A 24970-nucleotide genomic window follows, 5' to 3' on the forward strand; every position below is an offset into this window, starting at 1 on the left:
GTGATTTTTTTCACATGTTCCTGACTTAAGCTTGATGGGTTTTGCAGTTTATTTCAGGGATATTCTTGGATGAGTGTAAGCCTGCAGTTCTATTTTAACCTCACGCTCACCAGTATATATTTAGCATTTTTACTTTCCAGACAAGAATATCAGGACTGCAAACAGCTCTTGCGTAATTGCAGGATCAGATGTTACCACTGTAATAGTTTCTAGGCCTTTTCTCCTATTTAGTGTAAATCTGATTATAAAAGATCACATGGTTTTTGATATAGGCCTACTAAATTGATTTGCCACCCCTCATTCACAGAAGCAATCTATACATATTTTAGACAATCTATGCAGATCCAGAACTGCACAGTACATATAACAAATAACTGATATAAAATGTATATTTTGTTCCTCCTTGCCAAAAAAGGCTAAAATACAAGTTGCTTCTTTAATAAGCAGGCAAGTTTCAGTATTAACAAATGTACAGCATATGTAAAAGCAGTATTGATTATAAAAAGGGCATTTTATGCAGTAGCCTATGGTCCAGGACTGTAAGGGGATTTGGATATTCCCTATTCAAATTCTGGGGTACTAAGTTTGTGCCTTCAGCGCCACACAGGGCCATGGTAGTTTTAATCTTCCATGATTTAAATGACTCTCCTTAATTATAAATCCATGTTTGGGCACTTGTAATACTTTGTAATAATAAAGAAAACTCTTGGAGGTTTTTGCCCACACCTGCCAGTACTGGTCAGACTGGTGGACAATGGTGTAGCACACATTGCTTGTTGTAGTGCTCACATAATACCTAATACATAATATTAATAGGAGAAACAATGGTTTATTCTATTATAATAGGACTCTGTTGGGCTCCAAGAGCCGGGTGGAAAGTAAAAACAGCCGAATGGAGCACTCGGGAAATAGGTTCTGGGGAGAACACTGCAGTCTGCTTTTCAAATATTTGATAGACTGGTTCCTACTATACAAATGAGTCGTGATACATTATGTGCCCTAAAACTTCCTACCATATGTGAAACAAAATCTGAACTATAAATGAGTACTGCAATGTCCAAGTGATGCTTTGTTTAAAAGTAGTAACTTGATAAATCTAAGATTGTATTCTGTCGTTTAATTAGATCTGGAAACCAGGAAAAATATTAAAAAGCGCAGTTCATATTTCTGAGCACATATTAGTCCACTGTCAATATAGAAAGGTGCATACGCTCATTCTTCCATTTTGAAGTGCATCTGTGCAGATGCTCTGCCTGACAGTGTGCAGGCTCATCATAGGAATGGGCATGTCACCAAAAGTAAAAATTCACTTCAAAGTGCCACCTACCATCACATTTTAGATAATCAATGAGATTATGGGGGCATTAAGGCTGTTTTTATTTCTTGGGTCACATCAGGGGTGCCCAGAAACCCCCCTTGCTTTTGAATGACATGATTTACACTATCTTACCCCTGAGAATGATGTACAAAGTGTAAAGTGATCGGCTATGGATTAACCTATCACTTTTTTGTTATGTCCATTTCTTTGACTAGGCAGGTACCAGGGAATTACCCCCAATAGGAGCCTACGCTCTGCTCCTCTCAGTTACATCAAATACAACATTGTTTTGTGAAACTACCAGGACTGGGAGGAGCAAGAGATGGAGTGGAGGCTTCTCATTGGGTGTAATTCACACATGTGTCCAGTAATGACTGCCTAATGGATGGAAAAGAAAAAGTAAATTGATAGGCTAGTCGATAGCCTATCACCTTACAGTTACTACTGTCTCTGCAAACTGCCAGGTATGGGAGAAGCTCCCTACCTCTCTTGCACAGTGTGAGGTGGGATAGAAATCTGAATCCCACCCCTCCTGCCCCAACATGTTACCACTATACCTGACAAATGCACCTTTGGGCCAACTTCTCCTTACAGAAGGTCAAAGGTAATAGTTAATTGTTTAGATTAATTGTTAAATGTAACATCAAATGGGGGGATTATGTAGCACTGGAGAGTTTAACATTAATGTTGAGCTCTCCAAATGATTTGATGTGCCTAAAAATTGCTAATAACATTAAGTTTGAGTGTTTTCATGAGGGCTAGGTTAAAATTAATACTGGGTTTACATTTGTATTATTCAGTCATGATTAAGGGTTTAATATTAATTATGATTTATGGGGTGGGCTAAAATTTAATCTGGGGGTATTGTTAGTGTATGCAAATCGGGTGTCAATTTTTGTTTATTGTTTGAAAAACAAATGTTGCAAAAAAATGCAAAGAATACTATAGCTGTTGGAGAACTATCCCCCCCCTTGTGCCGCCAAAACAGCTCTGACCCATCGAGGCATGGACTCCACAAGCTCTCTGATGATGCCCTGTGGTATCTGGCATCAAGACGTTAGCATCAGATCCTTTAAGTCCTGTAACTTGCGAGATGTGTTCTAACACTTCCTATCATAGCCAGCATTACATTTTCAGCAATTTGTACTATATTAGATCTTCTTTGAGAGGGGACCAGACAGGCTAGCCTTCGCTCCCCACGCACATCAATTAGCCTTGGGTGCCCATCATCCTCTGCCCGCTTCACTGCTTCCTTGGGCAACTTTTTGTAGGTACTAACCATTGCATACTAGAAACACCCCACAAGACCTGCCATTTGGAGATGCTCTGACCCAGTTGTCCAGCCATCACAATATCACCCTTGTCAATGCGCTCAGATCCTTATGTTTGCCTATTTTTCCTGCTTCCATTAGATCAACTTCAAGAACTGACTGTTCACTTGCTGCCCAATATATTCCACCCCTTGACAGGTGCCATTGTAACGAGATAATCAGTGTTATTCATTTACTTGTCTGTGGTTTTTAATGTTCTGGCTGATTGGTGTAGTTTGTCACAGACTTTTATTTTTTTTTCTGAATCACGTTTTCATTCAGAAAACTTCTGCGCCTTGGCCACTGATTGACACAATATTCACAGTTGTATAGTGAGAGCAATGTACTGCATGGATAGAATATGTCACATTCTCAGCTGCCTTAGCCAGTGTACAAAGTTTGCCTGACCTGAGATCTGCTGGGATTCTGTAACCGAATAGATAACATGCTACAATAACAGTTTACATTCCCCTGGATCATCGGAAATAGTGTTGCATCCAATTTAAATGACATGGCTAGTGAATCAAAACTTTACTATTTAACCAAACGTTTAAGTGTTGATTTGTTGGCTGCTGCACTAGTTTGCATTCAAACACAGTACATCGCGTAACATCACGTAACATATAACTGCTTACTAGAGTTCCACATGAGAGCTATGGATAAGTGAAGAGAAGTAGACAATGGTGGACATTTCTAAAACGAGTTGCACACATAAACTGAACAAACACCGTGCAATAGAAAAATAATGGGCAAAAATGACTGATGTTTATGTAAACAGATTCTATACATTTCACCTGTTCTGTGGCATGTCTGAACCGGTGTGGAACAAGTATCTTAATAGTACCAGTTTTATTCTGCAGGCACTACTTTACCATTGATAAATGTTAAACTCTTTAAATAAGCGACTTTTGGAGAAGCCCTATTACATTTTTTTGTATAGAGGATTCAGGAAATGAAAATTCATTGTGCATCCTACTTCATAAATATGGACAGTAAGTAGTCATATAAATGCTCTACCTTGCTACTAGCCAGTGAACCAACAATTTCTATTTTTGTCATCCTCAAATACTTTTTTTGTAAACCGTTTAAAAAAAGTTTTAACTCACTTCTTCGCCCCTCTCCATCAACTGGGCAGCTAGGACACTTACCACTTTTGCACTGATGAAGTGTCATCCTCATACAGTAACTGAGATACAGGACTCTCCTAAGTTCCTTTTTGGACAGAAACTGGTTCTCAAGGGACAGTCAACTTGTCTGTCTCCAACTGATCCCAGATCTGGCCTGCAAGTTTTATCTCCTGCCTCCAGCAGGACACACCATGGGCTAGATTTACTAAGCTGCAGGTTTGAAAAAGTGGGGATGTTGCCTATAGCAACCAATCAGATTCTAGCTGTCATTTTGTAGAAGGTACTAAATAAATGAAAGCTAGAATCTGATTGGTTGCCATAGGCAACACTTTTTCAAACCTGCAGCTTAGTAAATCTAGCCCCATGTCTCCACACTGAGCTCTAGATAGGTGGGAGCATACACCGGTTTAATGCTGTTGGGGAAGATCCTAAACTCCAGGATATGAACAGGTTGCAAACTAGCACCACCTATCCTGCATCTAATACATAATGTAATATTTGGTCATGAAATAATATTATTTGTTGTATGCTTTTTCACCTGCGCACTGAATTTGAAGTGTTTTTTTTTTTTTATTAAAGTACTTTAGTCGTTGCGCAGCTTCAAAACTTTCACCACCTATGGAATAGTCAAGAAAGAACACTAGAGGATCACCATCCAAGATGAGGAGCGTCAAACAATAATGCATGGTTTTGTAACATAAAATAACCAGAGTTGCAGCTCCTTTAGTTCAAAGCTTCCCAGTCACAAGGTTTATACAACAGCATTTGCTAGTACATACAAATTGAGGAGGGTTATACATAAAGTGCTTTTAATAATCTGAAGTACACTTCCTCACGATCCAGGTTTCATTGATTGAGACAGTTCAGGTTACCTTTAGCAAGAAATTATCAATATTAAGTCTTTGTGTGGTATTAATTTGTTATATCTTTCTACTAACTTTAATAATAGATAATATAAGCAATGCATTTTGTAGTTTATGATTTTTAAAATAATGATTTATTTACTAAACATTTGTTGATCCTCTGGGCCTAAATCATTACGGAACACAAAATGAACGTAATATGCATATTTGTAGAAACGCACATGTATCATAGATACGCAGGTCCGTATTCAGGAAGGAACGTATGTGAAGGTGCGTCTGTTGATGAATACGGGTCTAGGTGTGCTCTGCTCTAACAGACAAAATACTGCAAGATATGTACAATACCTATGTGGAATATAAAGTCTCAAAAGAATGCACAGAAAAAAACAATTCAATTAATGTCCTCTGTGTTTTTTTTCATGTAATACATTTATTAGGATATAATCAATGTCTACTGTATATTAAATCCATTTTTACAGTTGCTCCTGATTGACTGTGGCATATGGTCCTGTTCTGGGCATGCACAGAGTAAATGTGTGCATTATACCCAATGTATCTACAGTAACGCCCCTTAATGAATGAGGCCCTCTATGTTGAGACAAAGGAAACACTTTAAATCAGTCCAGGTTAATTTAAATTGGTGTGAAAAACCGGAGCAGAGCTGTTTTCTGGGTGAAATAACCATGTTGCTGTATATGCTATAGTGAGTCAGTGTTACAAAAGTAAAATGTAATGTATTATTCTCTGATTTTAATTCAGACTCACCCACCCGAAAAATTAGGAAAGTGGGCCTGCGCATGCATATATAAATTATCTTGTTTTAGTGGGACTAGATTCTCAGCTTATACTGTTAGTGGGACACTTTTAGAAAAGCGTTTTGTAAACACAATTTAATTCTATCTTTAAGTGAAATAAATGAAAGGGGTAGTCCTTCAGTGAAAGTAGGCAGTGATGTTTTCACAAGAGGTTGAGCAGAGCATTCTGAAAGGGGCAAGTGGCGTTGTATACATCTCTGTATGCACTATTGGACAAATTAAATGTGCTTACAAGATGCGTTTTTCCAGTTCACTAATGACCCCCATTGTCTCTTTAAGAGCCTTTCACAGCAGTCAGCACTTACCTGGTGTTATATCTTGTTCCAGTCATACCAATAGCCTTATTCACACTACTGATACTATAGTCAACAGGGTGAGCTAATTAGTGTGATTCCAGCTGGTCATTGTTTTCAACACATGAAAGGGACAACCATTGAAAGTGAGGTAGAAACGGTAACCATCTGTAACAGGTATGTTAGCAGGTGTAACATTTATGGTCAATCATCCCTGTATATTAAAGCAGCAATTCAATGAAAATTCTTTGAAACAAATAAGTGTTTTGTTTTAATTAACATAATTCACTCTGGGTTACTGAAGAATAGTAGTATAATTCACATAGTAGTATAATTTTACCTTACCTTTTTGTTCATGCTGCAATTAAAGACTTACTGTTTGCGAAGTGTCATGCGATTACCAGGGTAACCACAGTCACATGACATATAATGTAGTGAGCATAAAGGCTTTGGGACCCCTTTACCCCCATTTCCTTCTCAGCATGCTCTGAAATCAGATAACCCTATTCTGCAGAACAAGCAAAGACAGCATACATCATAGAGAAAATATTCATGTTAAAAGGTATAAAACTTGATGTTTTAAAAAAATAAAATAAAAATGTTTATGTGGGATTGCAGTTTTAATTTATCCAAGTAGCAACAAGATATTGTGTATATATAGTACAGACATCTGTGACAGATTAGTAAAGATGCTATTAGTATGTTGCCGTTATTAAGTGTTGCTATGAATAAAATAATCTTGGTAGTCATGTGTGACATTAGCAATGAAGCAGATCTGGGAAGTGTGTTATTGCCTGTTTGTAAAGCTAGCATTCAAGAGACATCTGATTGGTCATTGTGAAGTACATGGCTTCCTTTGATTTGCCGGCATTATATCTCTCTGTTGATTGATGATTCAAGACTTTAATCAACTTCCATAGCCACATAGGTATTATATGGGACACAGATGTTTCTTCCAATACCTGCTCCCATAATTCATCTGTTATTTGCATTCGGGCACCTATTATATTTTTTGTTATAACTGGTCATTGTGACTTGTATCTAGTTCTTTATATACTGCATTACAAATTGACTTGTATATAAGGTCATTTTAAATCTGTTATTCACAGCAATACTTTTCAGATATGTACTCTATCCGTGATGCTGATAGAAGCAAATAAATAAGCACAGTGAGAGTGAAAAACGGACACCTTTTTTTTTCAACATGTGTACTTGGTGAACAAGTGTTGTGTTAATGTGCTATGAAAAATAACAGAATCTCTTTGGACAGCAGCCCCCTCTGGTGGTAGATGTTACTTTGCATAATAAACACAGTACGAGAGCCAACATACTATTAATAATAATATTAATAATATCTACCATTGGTCATGTGAATAGAATATATCTGGTGTTAAGTAAGTGTGTTGGGGATTTCATAAACTATAATTGTTTTTGTATCAAAATATTTCTATTGAAATGCAAATGTTCCTCCTGATTAGATTTTACATCTAAACAAATAATGTAGTATATTTATTATTTATAATATTGTGTGTTTTTGTTTGAAGGTGCCACCTAGTAAAGGATATTACCTGGGAGCTGCTCCATTCAGTTTTTCCTGCGGTGAGGATGATTGCAGCTTGTGATTTGCCCTCTTACTCACAACCCCCCTCCGCCGCTGTCTAAAGTTAATTAGTTTATTTGATGGCCGGTTCTGTGACACAGAACAGCAGAGCCACAGGAAAAGCAGCTGTATGTAGCAGTTTCCGGGGGGTGGGGGCAGTGATGATAATGTAAACGACTATGCGAGAGAAATCTCTGGTTTTGAAAGTTATATATGTCGAATTTCTCCTCATCCATGATTTCTAGTTAGCAACGCTGCAAGTCCTCCCCTTCTAGACAGCAACTCACCAGGGGATATTAAAAAACAAATACAAAAATATGGATCTTCTCTTTAAAAAAATGTGTTTGACAGATGGTGAAGAAAGGATATTTAAGCATAACAGTATGCTTGTCAGATAGACACAAAACTATTGGGAGACGATTGCCTTCTCTGAGGTATTAACAATCTACATTGAATTAGGGGAATGCATACATACATACAGAAAGAGGTTAGCATGTACACATTGCAGTAGTATATCAATATTTACAAAGTCTTCTACATATGTGTCATATATGATTATAATAATATATTTTTATGGGATTTTGTTTCACAGATGACCCTGGAAACACAAGATTGCTTCCACAGGCTGCTAGTGTCACCAATGAATTTCCTGAATATGGGACAACAGAACACAGAGAGAACGACACATTCAGAGCTGGGTATGGATATTTAGGTGAACAAACACAATGTTTAGAAGAAATAAGAAGACTGGATCAGTCTGGCTCAGTAATGCAAAATGAACATTTAACAGAAAAGTCTGAACCATGTTTACATGACAAATTAATCAACACGTCACAACATTTAGGAAGAGTTGGTGACGATAATAGCTCTTTAGACCCTCTAATAACATCTCAACAGATCAATAAACAGACTCCAATAGAATGTAATTTGTCTGTGGACTGTCCTACAGATGTGGAAAGCAGTCTGGATAATCCCAATGACCTAACTCCTCAGCCAACAGAACATGTTGAAGAAGTGATGGTTCCAAGTCAGGAAGAAACATCAGATGCACTTATACCAGTGGCAGTGGTTCCTCCAGAAAGGAAATCTCATTTATATGTAGAGAGAGAGTTAGCAGCAATTTCAGAGGAAGAAACTCTCTCTGAATCTTCACTATCACAAATCACAGAGATAATAGATTTTCCCAGATCACAACACAATAATATTGTAGCTTCAACTACAACTATCATGGACCACAGTGATGGTGTAATGGAAAGTACTGTTGTACGGAGGGTGGGTGAGGAGGAGAATGTTGGTGCTACTCAGTCTCAATCTCCTGTAACATCGGTATGTATAGAAAATACTTCTATTAACGGTATAGACATTTCAACGGTACAGACAGAAACGGTAGTGAAATGGGAGATCACTTCTACATTTGATGAAAAGCAACATGATAAAATGTCCCTCATATCTACAGGAACAAGCAATTACATTCCAGCACTTGAGAGGACTAGAGGTACAGTAGGGACAACATTGTCATCTGTAGTTCAGAGGCCTCGGAGTGCCTCTGACACATGTCAACATCACAATGGTGTAGACAATGAAGTCTTCGTAAAGGATACAGACCCTGCTCAAGAGATGCCAGGAACTGTTCGGCTTCCCCAAAGGTAAGACACAATACATTTATTTGGTTAAAGCTTCTCTGAAAAGCTTCAAGGGATGCTGATAGAAAGGGCCACTGCACTGTAAAATAATTGCACTTAATGATAGCTAGCTCCACTCTTTGTTTCTGCTGCACATATTTTCTCCTGTAATACAAATTATGCTTTGTTCTATGTAAAACTGTCAAACATTCTATTATATTCATAGACTAATATTAATCACTTAAAATCACATTGTATAGACATATTATTTATTGACAAAATGATATAGGTTTGTCTTCTTGATGAGAAAATCATGGTATTCTTCTGTCTGAGATAAGCCAGACGGGTATTTATTTTCGTGACAGTTTGGCTGCTCTATGGTACTGTTCAGTTGTTGTCCATTCATAATAGTTTATTTTTATCACAGCAGAGCAAGCAACATGAGAGTGTGCTACAAAAATGAAAATAATAAGAGAGCATATTCTTAATCTACACACAGGTCCTGACACACACAGGAAAGTAAAAAAGTAAAACAAAAAAATAAGTAACTTTTCACCTGGGCAAAACCATGTTGCATTGGAGGGGGAGATAAATTTAAAATGTTGGGGCAGATTTATAATTGGGGTAGAACATGTCCTAGATCAACTTCAAATGTCAGTGTAAAATTAAAGCTATCAAGTATTTGTGTCCTACATGAAAAAACAGCCAGTATTTTTCTTATGTGCAAAATAATAAACTAATTTGTACCCCTTGCATTGTAACATGGTTTTGTCCAGGAGAAAACTTACTATTTTTTTTTTTTTAACATAGTGAAGGCAGCCATTGCGTGTGCTGAAATAAATTTAATGAAAATGCAAATGATCAATTCACTAGGTACCATTGACAACAATAAGGTGCAACATTACAGCTTATGATTAAGAATCGTTTACATCACTAAGGCATGAAAATGTACTATACCACTTCCCTGAGAACCAGTGCCTCAGATTTGTTACTTGTAAATGGATAGACTGCACTCTCTTGTATATTGGTACAGCTCACAAAATGGCAGCCCCCACTATGTGCAAGTGAAGGTTATCCATTGAATAACTCATACCTATGTTTTCTTTCAGATTTTGTTGATGAATATGGGACAATACATATGATTGGTTTTCTCTTAGTGAATTAATTTGCTGTTCATCATCATTGTCTATTTATAAGGTGTGACAAAACCACGCAGCACCAGTCAGGCACTATAAAAAATCATACAAAACAATTATATATAGAAACGGAATACGGACATACAAAGTGCTGACATGAGACAGACGGTAGAGAGGGCACTGCTTGTGAGAGCTTACAATCTAGAGCAGTGATGGGCAACCTGCTACACTTCACAGGCCGCACATGCGACTCTCTAACCTTTAAAACTAAAGCAATATTTTTAATAAACCCTCATGATTTGTAAGGTGCCACAGTGCTCCACAGTGTGTATATAATATATGTATATATATATATATATATATATATATATATATATATAGATATATATATATATATATATATATATATTTATATTTAAAAATATATATATATATATCCGGGGATGCCCCTTATCCCTGTTACTTTTCGCTCTCATTATGGAACCCCTAGTAGCGAAAATTATAAAATACCCCTGACATCACAAGCATCCCTACAAGCTCAAGAGATCATAAGATCGCTCTATATGCTGATGATGTTATATTACCAATATCTAAACCTCACTTCTCTCTACCTAACCTCTTTAAAGAAATATCTGACTATAGTTCTCTATCAAACTATAAAATAAATGCAGATAAATCTGAAATACTAGACCTCCATATTCCTCAACAGACTATCCAATCTCTCAATGCTAATTATAATTTTCGTTGGCAACATAAAAAGATCAAGTATCTCGGGGTATACCCAGCAAAGAATTATTCCCAACTGTATACGGCCAACTTTCCCAGACTCATTAATACAATAAATCTGATTTAGCGCAATGGAATAAACTTCTTATCTCCTGGATTGGCCGCATGGCCTCTGTTAAAATGAATATCTTGCCCAGACTACTTTACTTGTGGCAAACACTTCCAATCCAAGTGCCCACACATATACTAAAACACCTAGAACAAATGCTTTCCAGATTTATTTGAGCAGGATGTAGACCTAGGGTAAGAATGCAAATTCTTTCTGAACATCAAACTGCCGGAGGTCTAGGCCTCCCAAACATTTAAAAATACTATCAAGCAACGCACATCTCCCAAGGTATTCTTAGTCACTCGCCCCCCTATTGCAGAGTTTGGACCCTTATTGAGTCAGATATGCTACAACTATACTCTCCTTATTCACTGCTCTGGATCTCGCTCCAACACAGGACCAGACGATTAGCTCAAATCCCTACATCACGATTTTCCGTTTCCATATGGGACCGGGTAACACAGATTTATAAACTCCGATCCAAATACCCGTTGTTAGTCCCACTATGGAACAATAAAAACTTTGCGCCAGGCCTGGACCATAACATTTTTCACAATTGGACTTAATTTACTTTTTATGTGGGATCTAACCCCGATGTGTTTTTCCCTACTTTCTCAGATCTCCAAGCACGATTAGGTTTTCAACACAAAGTATTCTATCAATACCTCCAAATCAGACATTTTTATAGACACCTCTCGCATCGGACCAATGCTTGGCTCTAGAATTTCTGTAATATCTACTCTACATCAACTGATTAACTACAATCTACCAGAAAAAGATCCCAATGAAATAGCCTGGGAGCAGGATGCAGGGGAGACTCTGACTCCTAAAGAATGGTCAAAAATTTGATTTAATTTAAGTCATCAATTCCAGTTAGAATAAAGGAAAATTCCTTCAAACCTTACTATAGATGGTATTTAGTCCCCTCCTGTCTACATACTATATCTCCTAATTCCATAGATCGATGTTGGAGAGGATGTGTACTACGTGGTACCCTGCTGCACGTTTGGTGGAGTTGTCCAAAAATACAACCCTATTTGCCTCCAATTCATACCCTTACTGATTCTATTACTTAGATTAAAATGCCTGATTCTTCGCTATATTCTCTTCTTCCTAGGCTGCTGCCAGACACCACTCGACAAATGAAAATACTTATCAAGCATTTATTAAAGGTAGCTAGATGTTTAATAGCTGCGTCTTGGAAAAACAGGTATGCCCCCCACGGTCCCTATAAACAAAATTTGGTCAGTTTATCGAATGGAAAGCATTTCAGCTTTTCTTAATGATACCCCGGTAAATTTCCAAAACACATGGTCTCCCTGGACAAGTCATTATGAAGCCGAATCTCCACTAACAACCATTTGACGTCCTCTTGTTGCTGTAACTCCCAAATAACATCAGATTTGGTGGCTTATACCTCACCCCTTCAGGTATACACATTACATACATACCCTTCTGCATTCCTAAATATCACTGCATTCAAAAAACCTCCCACATCTCCCTGTCATTACTCCCCTACCCTTTTCTAGCCCTGTTTGTCTCCCTTGAATTACATGTCCCTGCTATAGTAACATACATACTTTCTTGTAACAAATCAGAGCTCCCATCAATGTTTATTTCCTTCTTTATTGTCAATTCACTCTGTCAATAACATATTGTATGGTATGTATTTTATGTATTGACTTGCAAAAATTAATAAAACATTTTGTTTTCAAATATATATATATATATATATATATATATATATATATATAATGTCACTGCATCTCTATTCCTAGATAGTTCTTCTCTGCTCTTGTCCTGCTCAGTGTACCTGTCCCAGTTCTTGTGCTATTGACCAGTCCCTGTCCTAAGAACAATAAATAAATGTATTAGTGCAGTACAAGAAAAGACAGAATATAAACACACACACATCTACCTCCTCCCTCTCACTCTGCTCCCTTTTTTCTCCCTTTCCCCTCTGCATGTCTCACTTCCCATAAATATAAAATTATTATTTTTCTAAAATGCAAAACTTTACCTCTGCATCCCCAAATGCCACTCAAACTTGCACATGCCTTCAGACCCCCAACAAGCCCTCATTTTCCTAGAAGCCCTCAATCCCCTACATGCCACTCAGTCCCCTACATGCACTCAGTCCCCTACATGCACTCAGGCCTCCACATTCCAGTCAGACCCCCCACATGCCACTCATGCCCTCAGACCTCCACATGCTCTCACTTCTCATTTGTACTCCAAAACGCCTCCTGTCACTCAGATCCACACTAATTACCAACTAATTACTACTAATGGCCACTAATTAATCATTAATTATCACTACACTATAAAGTGCACTTACCTTGTCATTCAGGTCTGCCCTGAGGAGCAAGAGGCAGGTCACATCTGCTAATCTGTAATCTTCTGTCCTGTGCTGATCTGCACTCCTAATTCCTCCTTGGGCCCCATGTGGCAGCAGTACACTGACACGAGGAGTACTCCGATCAGCTCTTCATTCAGCACAGGTACACCAGTGGATATAGTCAAAGCAAAGAGCTGTGTGGCCGCAGGTGAGAGGTTGCAGGGCCGGTTGTTGCCCACCACTGATCAACTGTAGAGGTTCTAGCCCAACTTTCCTGTACAGTTTGAAATGCTTGGTTTTCCCTAAAGCATCTACTAAATTCACACTTGACTGCATTCCACTCATATTCTGTGTTTATAGTTCTTTATGATTAATGGATATATGGAATATCACATTTTCCAAAGTGCAACCTTCTTATAGAGTTGATTTCTAGCTTTTGAAATATAATTTGTATTTATTGAGTAAAGTTTGTTACCTTGGTACTATAGCTTACAGCATTTTACTACATGCCAGACAAAAGAGATTAATTCTACTTAGCAGAAACTTGGGCATTTAAAGTAAGTAATGGTATTTGTACCTTCATTAGTCTCACGAATGATTAAAGTTAATTAGTTACTTGTAATCTCATAAGCTTGAAAATCCATTACAGCAAATTAACAGCAATATCCATTAACAGGAAAAGTTAAGTCCTAAGTAAGTTTTCAATGTTTTATTACTCCGTCTCCAATTTGACTAGGATGTCATTAAATCCTCCACATATAGTCCTGGTTCACACTAGTATAATACTAAATTTGCATTCCAAATTGAATATGACACAAGTGTATTGCTGGCTAAATACTGACAGCCCCCCCCCCCCCCTCCTACAATTTGACCCAACATTGTAACACCTTTTGTCTGATCAATATTTGATCCAATAGGCACTACACAAAGCTTGGCCAATGATGAGCATTGGAGTGCATCATCATCATCATTTATTTATATAGCACCTCTAATTCTGTAGTGCTGTACAAAGAACTCACTCACATCAGTCCCTGCCCCATTGGAGTTTACAGTCTAAATTCCCCAACATGCACACAGACAGAGAGAGACTAGGGTCAGTATGTTTTTGGAGTGGGAGGAAACTGGAGAACCCGGAGGAAACCCACGCAAACACAGAGAGAACATACAAACTCCTCACAGATAAGGCCATTGTCGGGAATCAAACTCATGACCTGAGTGCTGTGAGGCACAAGTGCTAACCACTTAGTCACTGTGGTATTACTGTCCAATCAATTACACATTTTGTGATGGCTGTCAAATTACTGGAACTGTGCAATTTTGGCCTAAACATGTGAATTCACCAGAGCTTTAGCAGTTAGCGATCGGCCAATTGATCAGATTCCCTGTGTACGCAGCTTAAGCAAATTGCATGCTAACGATTATATTTAAGAAAAAGGGAAATTGTGGATTTGGGTTATAGTCTTACTTTTTACAGTTCCTATATGTATAATCATTTAAGCAATTTTTAGATTAGATGATGATTTTAGATGCAAATTATTCTGAAAGAGTTCAATTTTCAATGGAAATAGCCATGTGTGATGGATGTCCTTATGCTTTGCTTATTGTCAAATTGTAGATACATATTTTTACTGCTTCTGTTCCTCAACAATGCATATTAGTTAATTTCCCTACGTGAACCAATATGATGCCATGTATAAAATGGAGAGATTGTCAAAACATATTTTTAACTTGAAAATAACACTTGGTTTGTACAATATTTTGTCATGTAAAACAATTTTCATCTGCTTTCAGAGGCTCTTTATTTAAATAGTATACTATCATTGTAGAGCCAAGCAAGTATCCTGCTTTTTCCTAAAAGTGGAACTAGCCTATATATGGTCTCTGTCTTTGCAGAATAATTTACACCGAATTTACAGAACAATTTTACCATGTGCAGCTAATCCATTACTACATTATTGTCCTTTTAAATCAGTAGAGTACAAGAAACAGCCCTTGGACTGCATGTGGCCCTTATTTATCTGTGCCACCCGATCCTGAAGTAATAACCATGTCTTATCTATAACATGTCATGCTGGTGCACTGATGCCATAAATTGTGTACAGTGCCCACACTGACAATGTAATATGCGTCTGAGGGACGAAAGGTCAACTGTAAAACATTCTGACATATATCACACTGCCTACTACTGTTTTCGTCTTGGAATTTATTATGAAATATATACATAATATGCCACCTATACAGGAGATTTCTAAACTAAATCCTCATGGGAGTCAAAGTCTCTATCAAGAACTGGAAATGCTTATTGCATTACTTACTTAATAAACCCTACAATAATATGTTATTTTTGTGTGAAGCAATGATATATACGTGGTATGCAATATCACCATTTATCCTTCTCATTTGATTGTAGAACTATCAAATTCCATTCACTTATATTTTCCATTACACCACTTCTAAATTTCACTATGACCACTGCTGCGTATCATATACTACTATGTATAACTAATTAGATGTTTTGGTTTAAGTCCTAGGATTGTGCATGATGACCAACATGAAGACACATTCAGATCAAAAAGATGTTCAGAGGATTCCACAGACTTGTACAGTTCCCAGTTTGAGAACATACTGGACAATACATCTTTATATTACAGTGTGGAGTCACTTGACACTTTATACTATGAGCCAGATAGCTTTTTCAGTTTTGAGATGCCACTAACACCAATGATTCAGCAGCGAATCAAAGAAAGCAGTCAGTACTTGGAGAGGAATACAGCTGCTGATGTCGAGCAAGAGTTCCTCAAAATTGACCCAAGTAGTGGAATAACAATGGGGTACTGCAATGATGTCATTAACGGGCTGGATGACGTCACAGGAATCAAATTCAGCAAAACAAGCGAGGTGGTGGAATTCTCAGGAAGGTAAGAAAAGGGTTGTAAATATTGTCTGCCTGCTTTATTACATGGTAACAATTGTAAGGTAGTCCTGCAGCCTTTATATGTGTGCTTGTTTGCTGAGCTACAAAGAAATGTAGAATAAAACGTAGAAATGTGATTTCCTTTAGAGTTCATTGATGCAGAAGTCATTTTATTGTCACTATACATTAATGTTATTTGTTTTATTATGTAACATAGCTTACCTTGAATAATGCTCTCATATGTTTGGTTTTATTGACTGCTACTTTAACTAACTGTAATACCTTACCTAACTATGGGTCTCAGTGAGAGTATTGGGTGACTTTTTTTTAATAAAACAGTGAAGGGCTTCATGCATATCTATTGAAATAATCCTAAAATATTGAACACATAAACATGGTTGTTCATCATCCATCAGCACTGGCTGATAGCATGGTCATTTAGACAAGTAGATAGACGAAAAAAAATATTTTTGTCTTTTCATTTTGTATTCAACCCACATGTCAAATATTTCCTTAACAATTTAAAACTTCAGTAAACAGAATGCATACAAATGACACAACTCTACTCGAAACGTATTAACAGCTGGTGATAAAGTGTATAAAGCAAGAGGGTTTGCTGAAGAGGATATCATCATACATGAGAACCTTATATTCTTCAGGGCAGGAATATTGTTGTTATTGCGGATCCTAGATGCCAGTGGTTCCATCAAGAGAGCAAAAGGGAGAGGAGATAATGGCTAGCCTTGTCAGGTGCCATTCTCAATAGAGAAAAGAACCGAGGTGGCGCCATTAGCAAGGATGGCAGCCAAAAGGGTTATGGTACAATGCAGCAATAAGAATTGGCCTGGAAAGCCCATTTCTTTGAGAGTACCTCTCATAAAGGGCCAGGAAACCTTAGCAAAAGTCTTCTAGCATCTTGCATTTAGCAACTAGAGGCTCCACCAGAGCGGGGGTAGAATGTTTGTTATCTGTAGAAATCAAGTCTATCGACCTCCTTGTGTTATATGTGGCCTGGCAGATAAAACCCTTGATTGGGATGGACCAATGTGGGGTTCAGAGGGGCTCTAGTGCAGAGATCGGAGGAGATATGTAAACATGCCCTGATGGCTTTAATTTAAGACCAATAATGTCTAATTCTTATGGCATGTGCACAAAGGCATTCATTTCTGGATACCATGATGTGGTTGCCTTCTCTGTGACTCCAAATACTCTCTGTTTTAAAAACACATCCTAAAAATCATGTGGGTCAGCTCAATAGCCAATTAGGCGACCGGCGCATATGCTCCCCTGCTCCACAGCCCTGCTAGACCCTGTTATTCATTAGAGGAGACTAGTTTAGATGTACCTCTATTCGGTCAACAGTTGCGAGGCCATAACCTCTTTTACTTGGTCATACTAGTCAGTTGAGGGCAGCACGGTGGCTAAGGCTAAGTGGTTAGCACTTCTGCCTCACAGCACTGAGGTCATGAGTTCAATTCCCGATCATGGCCTTATCTGTGTGGAGTTTGTATGTTCTACCCGTGTTTGCGTGAGTTTCCTCCGGGTGCTCCGGTTTCCTCCCACACTCCGAAAACATACTGGTAGGTTAATTGGCTGCTATCAAAAATTGACCCTAGTCTCTGTGTCTGTCTGTCTCTGTCTGTCTGTCTGGGTGTGTGTGTGTGTGTGTGTGTGTGTGTATGTTAGGGAATTTAGACTGTAAGGGGGCAGGAACTGATGTGAACGAGTTATCTGTACAGCGCTGCGGAATCAGTGGCGCTATATAAATAAATGGTGATGATGATGATGATGGTATGAGGTTGTCCACAAGCAGCCAGGAATGGTAGTGAACAGATTTAATTTTGGATTAAAAAACTGTATCAAATATCTTTTCTTCATCTAGGGACACTCCCAGAGAGGGGGTAGACTGCTCGTCAACTGTCAGGGGCTGGCTGGTAAATTTTAGCACTGTCAGTGGGCCGGCCTGGCAGGCATATGCACCCCTGTCGCCCGGCCAGCCCCTGTTCTTCATCATAAGAGCTCACTAGTTTAGATGTACCCCCTATTCCAACAACATCTGCAAGGCCACCATCTTCTTGGCTTGGTCAGTTTTTCAGTCGGTATGAGGTTGTCCCCAGTCCACTCTGAAGGGACAGCTGTGTTCCTTCACAAAAGATTTTTTTGGCAATGCTGTAGCGCATAAGGATGTCTCTTGTGAATCATAGACTACATTACTGTAGTCAGTTTGAATTGAAAAATGTTATGCTGGACTACTGACTAATAATGAGGAGGTTGATGATCAAGGTGTTGTTGGTGAAGATTACATGAGTTGTCTATCTATTCGGCTGCTACCTCATGCTGGGCTTCTTGCTACTATACTCAATTTTCCACCTTTTGAAAAACTACTTGAATAAACTCACTGCAAATGACGTAACAGGGAGGAAGTGCCTAGATGCTTAATGTCATTACCTCTACTTATTGTGGCTATAGATGCCTTGACAAATATATTTGTTTTTTGGGGCGTGCTGCTCAGTCAAACAGCACCCTCTTTTTTTCTCCACTAAATAGTTCAGATGTCTATACTATGTATACTATAATAACTAGTAGCCACTACTCTTCACTTTTGACACCCAGTTGATCAGCACACAATTCCACCAGACTGATCACTAAATAAATTGCAGTAAAATCACAGTTAGTGCTATATATATTGCCTTTCACCCTGTCCAACACTGTGCAAGGATTTTCTTAGCACATAATTGCATCCACCCTGCTTCCCACAGGCTATCACTTCAAATATGGGGGAGGGCTATATATAAAGGATATCGATCAAAAACACGCTAGATCCAATATTTTACCGGAAGTGATGTTCTGCCTTGCTTTCAGATCCAAAATACGGATCTGTTTCATTTCTCCGATTCAGAACCACTGATCTCGAATTATCACAAATAACATTTTGATACAATTAGCTTATTTGTTTATAAAATAATTGCTTATTTTGTTTTTTTAAAGTGAAGATTAAACATAGGCATTCCTGAGTAACATATCATATACTAGCTGTATATTATGTTGAAAGGGCTCCTCAAGAGAGCAAATAAATCTCTGTTGGATATTAATATACAGTAACTCATGATCAGTGTATTACTGAACTAAATACTGTGGATGAAATAACTGCTATAACTGCCCAACATGCTACATAGTTGCCAACATTTTTAAATAATTTCCAATGAATCTTTGTTGTTGGATAGGTGCGACTAATCCTATATACCCATTGCCTTTTGATATATGTTTTATTTTACGTTTTTGCTAGCATTTTAGAGGTAATTGTTTAGTTTAAAATTTATCAAATGCACGGAAATAGAACAATAGCGTTCTGAAAAAGGCAGCGCACATAAGAATGCAAATGGGTATGGAGTTCCCATCGCAAATGAGTTCTTAGCCGTCAGTTCAGTCATATAAACACAGATATATATATATATAGATATATATATTTATATATATATATATATATATATACACCTATATATATAGATATAGATAGATATACGTAGATAGATAGCTATGTCTATAAAGATTATATATATATATATATAGCATGGGGGTTAACTAGACCCATGGAAAATGTTATATATAAGACTGAACAGCCACTAAGAGCTCATTTGCGATGAGAGCTCTTAGGAGCTAGTTGTGTGATGCGTATATTTTTTATTTTTATTTTGCCAAGCTGATGATCCGTGGATTTATTACAAATAAAGTGCTGTAGTGTAGGAGTGTGTTTTATTTCAAATAAAATTACTTTTAAACTTATGTGTGTTTTATTTACATTTTGTCCTGGTGCACTACAGGTTCCAGTGGGCATTTGTGGTTCTCCCAAGAGCCAGCATGCCCTGGCAGCCATTGGTATGCTGGTGCTAGTAGTACTACAAGTGCCAGCATGCCCAAACACCTAATGGCAGCCTGGGCATGCTGGGATCTGTCGTGCACCAGACAAATGTTTTTTATAATTGAATTCATTAGTTGTACCCCACACCCACCGCCCCAGAAACTTTTTGTGCCCATAATTTTGCTAGCCTAGGACAGCACTAAGGATGGTTAAGATTTGAAGGGGGAGGGCATTTTTTTTTCTTGTTCAATTATCAGCCTTCTGGAGCCACCCCCAACAGTGCATTGAATAAAAGAAGTGATGTCACTGAGAGGGCAGGACATTTAAAGGGATTCTAATACAAGTGTGTTGTATTTAAATGACCACCATCTGTTGATTCTCAATGTCAAATGTGTGGCTCACGATGATTTAGCCCTTGCATGTAACAGAAAAGCTTGTGCATGTATGGGGTAGCATATTAGAGAATAGCTGGTGGGCAAATGTTAGTTACAGGGGTGATGAGAGAAAAGCTGATGAGCAGATGGGGTGATAGGTAGAAAAAATCTGGTAGCCATATGGGATGGCATTTGAGAGAAAATATGTTGTTCACATCAAGTGGTATATGAGAAAAAACTGGTGAGTATATGGGGTGGCAAGTGAGAGACTTTTTTGGGGGAATAAATGGTGATATGTGAGAGAATAGCTGGTGGGCATAAGAGGTGGCATGTGGGAGAAAAGCTTTTGTGCATATGCGGTGACATGAGAGATAAGCTGAATTGCTGGGGTGACGTTTGTGAAAAGCTAATGGGTGGGGGGCATGTGAGAAAAAAGTTAACTTGAAATGAAGGTTACTAGCTTTAGAGGAAATCTGCTGAAAAATTACTTTACTAAAACGGTACTGGATAGGTGGAATAGTATCCAATAGAGCAGGGGCGGACCTAGACTTTATATTTGGGGGGGGTGATTTTGCATAATCACGCCCCTCTGTAATTCTTATTCGCTTGCCCCACCCCTCCCATTTTGATCGAGGCGTCTTTATAGCAATTCAAAGTTAGGTTTGTGCTGCTGGAGGGGGAGGGGGTGATTGCCCTGATGCCCCCCCCCCCTCCCTGGATCCGCCACTGCAATAGAAGTGGTATAGGGTCATTCCACAACAAATCAACACAGGGTTTTAAACTGACCATTTCAGATTGTGATGAAATTTGGTATAATAAATGCTACCATGGTTGTAAAGAAAACCCCAAAATCTTAGGCTGATATGTGCCTTTAACACTGCAGTTTTTTAACAAAAAATTTGCTTTTCATTTTTTTTAAAATTGCATTTGTAGCTCATCTAACTGAGCTAGAGAGTTGAGCAAGGTCTCATTGTAAACCCCTTTTTATGGGCTTTCATATAATTATAACAGCAGTATGTTTCAATACAAATTAAAAATGTAAAATTTTCAACATCAAAATTTAGATTTTCTCGAAAAGCCATATTATTACATTTTTGAAAAACATCCCAAAAATTTTCATACTGCTGTTAATAAATCCTCAAGGTTTTATTTTGGGATCATGATGGGATCATCTGCTACAAGAGATTTCACTTTTGGACTGTTTGATAAAATATTGAAAATGAAAACTATCTAGGCCTGTTCATTACTTTTAATTTATCTCCTTAAACAATCCATTTGATGTATATTATGTACAATGACACAGTATGTTAATACTGAAATATTTAAAACATTTGTGATAATTTTATGTCTTTCACATATTATATGAAATCTTACTACATATCACTACCATGTGGTGCTGCTGCTCTGGATGGATGGTGCTACTTGATGGATTGGAACTGGCTGAAGGCTTCATTTGTTTTTAGTATTTCCATTTCAGAAAGAGTGTACATTTCACCTGTTGGAGTTAACGGATTCACCTTACATAGAACATCTACCATAGTAATCCATAAAACATCCGACTTCCTTGGGTATGAAAAAGGTGGCGATGGACCAGCTGGACGGAGGAATGTCACTTTCACTTCATCAATGCTTTTATCTCTTTCCAAAATAAATGCGAATCACCATTTGTTGTCATAGACAGCAGTTACATACCCTCTGATGTCAGCAAGTGGGAGCTGATACTACATTATCTTGAGGAACTGAACAACGACCCTCTTGCTCTTTTTGAAGTGTCCCAACTTGTTTTCTGCAGCTGGCACAGACATTTGCAAATTTTGGCATTTCAGAAAATAATGAGCACATCCATTCTGAAACAGTTCTCAACCCCTTTTTAGTAGAAGTACGATTAGTCTTTTTAAATGGGTTGAAACAATAAGGTACCTGTCACTTTCCTCCATCTTTATTCTTATTTACTTCTCTAAACCAATTTAAACACCAACTACTGCAAACACTGCTCTAAACCAATTTAAACACCATAGCAGGCTCGGACTGGGCTGCCGGGGAGTCAGGGAAATATTTCCCGTAAGAATCTGCTGAGGGGTGAGAGGAGCATGTGCTGAGCTCTGATTGGATGAGTCCATCGCATGCTCCTCTGACCAGTGGAGATCAGCAGCATGGGCTGTGTTTTCTCTTTTCTGCTTGGCCGAGTGACTGAGGCTTCTTCTTGTGCTCCCAGTTTGCTGGGTCTCTCCCTCCCAAGCACCCCTTCTCCAAGTTGCTGTTCCTTCTTGCTCCCAGCACACATCCTCCCAGTCTGATACTCCACTTTAATTAAACACTCTGCTTTTTCAGATGTGACACATATGGTCCAGGGTCAGGTAAGGTTTGGGTAGGCTTACATTAGTGACCAGGGAGCTTTTCTTCGCTAATTAAAGCCCACCCAATATTACGAGCCGCAGCGGCTCCGAGCACCGCTGCAACTCGCTTCCTCTGCTGGCCCAGCGTCCCGGCCATCGTCATGACGACCGGGACGCCACTATATTGCTGTCGACCCTCAAAACCTTTGCCGGAACATTCACTCCACATCTAAGTAAACTCAAGCGCTACGTTCTTGGGCTATCTACTCCTACTACTAGAGTACAAGACCTGGGGGCATCAGAGTACCTGTGAGCGCATCTAGCGCATACAGGAAAAGCGGTTTCTATAGGCGAAGACCTCTGAAGCGGTTCTAGGAATTGATACCTGGGGCGTGAGCCATAACACCCAAACCTAATCTGACCAGTTGTAGTGGTCCAGGGAAATGTGAAAAGCGGGCCTATCCAACACAATTGAAGTATCTTTCCACGTAGAGTATCTTTCCCATAAGTTTACCTGCCTGCACAGAAATGGGAGCAGGCGCTCTCTGTAAAATATTGCCCCCAAACACACCTGAAGAGGAACATGCATTCCACTAATGAAGTGAACTGGAAAAAATATTGTTTTGTTAATTTTCTCAGATATGTAGTGCCTCAATAAATACAATTTTCATAAATCACTCAAAACTGAAAGCTCTTGAAGCAGATGATCCCATCATGATCCCAAAATAAAACTTTGTGGATTTATTAACAGCAGTATGAACAATTTTTGAGATGTTTTTCAAAATTTAAATAAAATAGTTTCTTGAGAAAATCAAAATTTAGTTTTTTTTTTTTTTAGATAATTTTTAATTTTTATTGAAACATAATGCAGTTTTATATATCATAAAATATGTTTAAAATGAGACCTTGTCCAACTCTCTAACTCAAACATGTGAGTTACAAATGCAATTTAAAAAAACGTTTAAAGCCAGTTTGCAGCTTTAAAGGCATATAACTTCAAAACCAATGTACATATCAGCCTAATATTTGGTGGTTTTCTTTACACCCAGGGCAGCATTTATTAGATCAAATTTAATTGAAATTAGAGGATGTAAGGTAAAAAAAATTCTAAAATTGTGCTGATTTGATGTGGAATGACCCTATAGCCTAATATAATGGAACAGTTTAAACATGCTTGGTTATTAGGGATTAAGAAAAATAGTGGAAACTAGATGGGCTAAGTAGTTCTTATCTACCGTAAAATTCTAGGCTTCTGAATTTAATTACATAACTATTTTAAGTTTACAGAAAGCTATGGAATTCCATAGATAAAAAGCCTTACCGTCGGAGAGGGTCTGTGCAGGCCTCGTCCCTCCCCGGCGGATCTTTCTTTTTCGTTTTTTTTTTATTATTTCCTTCTCCCCTTCTTGTGGGGACGATTAGGTCTCCTTCCCCCTTTTTTCCTTCCCTCACTTGAGCCCTACTTTCTCTTACCTCTTATACCTCACCCCCTCATCTCTAAAAATACAAAATTTCAACAGCATATGGATGTTGGAGAGCCCACGTTATAAGCTTTATGGGGATATCAGAGCAATCACACCTATTGCTTTTAAGAACTCCTGTGATTGAATCGTTACGACTGTCCTTAACTTGGTTTTTCTATTTTTAATGTATACTGAAGCGTCTATGACATTTTTCTGGTATGTAATTCCCCTTTATATACCGTGTCAGTGTTCCCCTCTTTCCTTTTTGTATCCCAATATCTAATGTTGTTGCTGAAAATAAACATTTAAAAAAAACAAAGAAATTACTACGATTAAGGCCGAAGCCATAATGCAAACATTCCTTGCGCAATACAGACATGGTATGCCCTCACATCCTGTGGTTAGCTGCAGATTCAGCACTATCATGGAGTGAGATTGCTGTCACTCACACAATACAGATATGATATGCCCTCACATCCTGTGGTTAGCTGCAGATTCAGCACTATCATGTAGTGAGATTGCTGTCACTCACACAATACAGACATGGTATGCCCTCACATCCTGTGGTTAGCTGCAGATTCAGCACTATCATGTAGTGAGATTGCTGTCACTCACACAATACAGACATGGTATGCCATCACATCCTGTGGTTAGCTGCAGATTCAGCACTATCATGGAGTGAGATTGCTGTCACTCACACAATACAGAAATGGTATGCCCTCACATCCTGTGGTTAGCTGCAGGTTCAGCACTATCATGGAGTGAGA

The 24970-nt window shown here is 38.3% G+C and overlaps 1 protein-coding gene across 3 annotated transcripts in view; it reads left to right on the forward strand.

Moving 5' to 3' along the window:
- Positions 1 to 24970, forward strand: part of PSD3 (pleckstrin and Sec7 domain containing 3) — a 444956-nt gene that overhangs the window by 206432 nt on the left and 213554 nt on the right. For 2 of the 3 annotated variants that reach the window (XM_075204582.1, XM_075204583.1), the window contains 2 exons: positions 7919 to 8972; positions 15783 to 16175. In XM_075204582.1, the coding sequence (XP_075060683.1) occupies positions 7919 to 8972; positions 15783 to 16175 (1447 nt within the window). Of the gene's footprint in view, positions 1 to 1776; positions 1923 to 7918; positions 8973 to 15782; positions 16176 to 24970 lie in introns of those variants that run through there. The other variant, XM_075204584.1, reaches the window with a different exon arrangement.

The sequence above is a fragment of the Mixophyes fleayi genome, chromosome 1 (assembly GCF_038048845.1).
Source record: "Mixophyes fleayi isolate aMixFle1 chromosome 1, aMixFle1.hap1, whole genome shotgun sequence".
NCBI lineage: Eukaryota > Metazoa > Chordata > Amphibia > Anura > Limnodynastidae > Mixophyes > Mixophyes fleayi.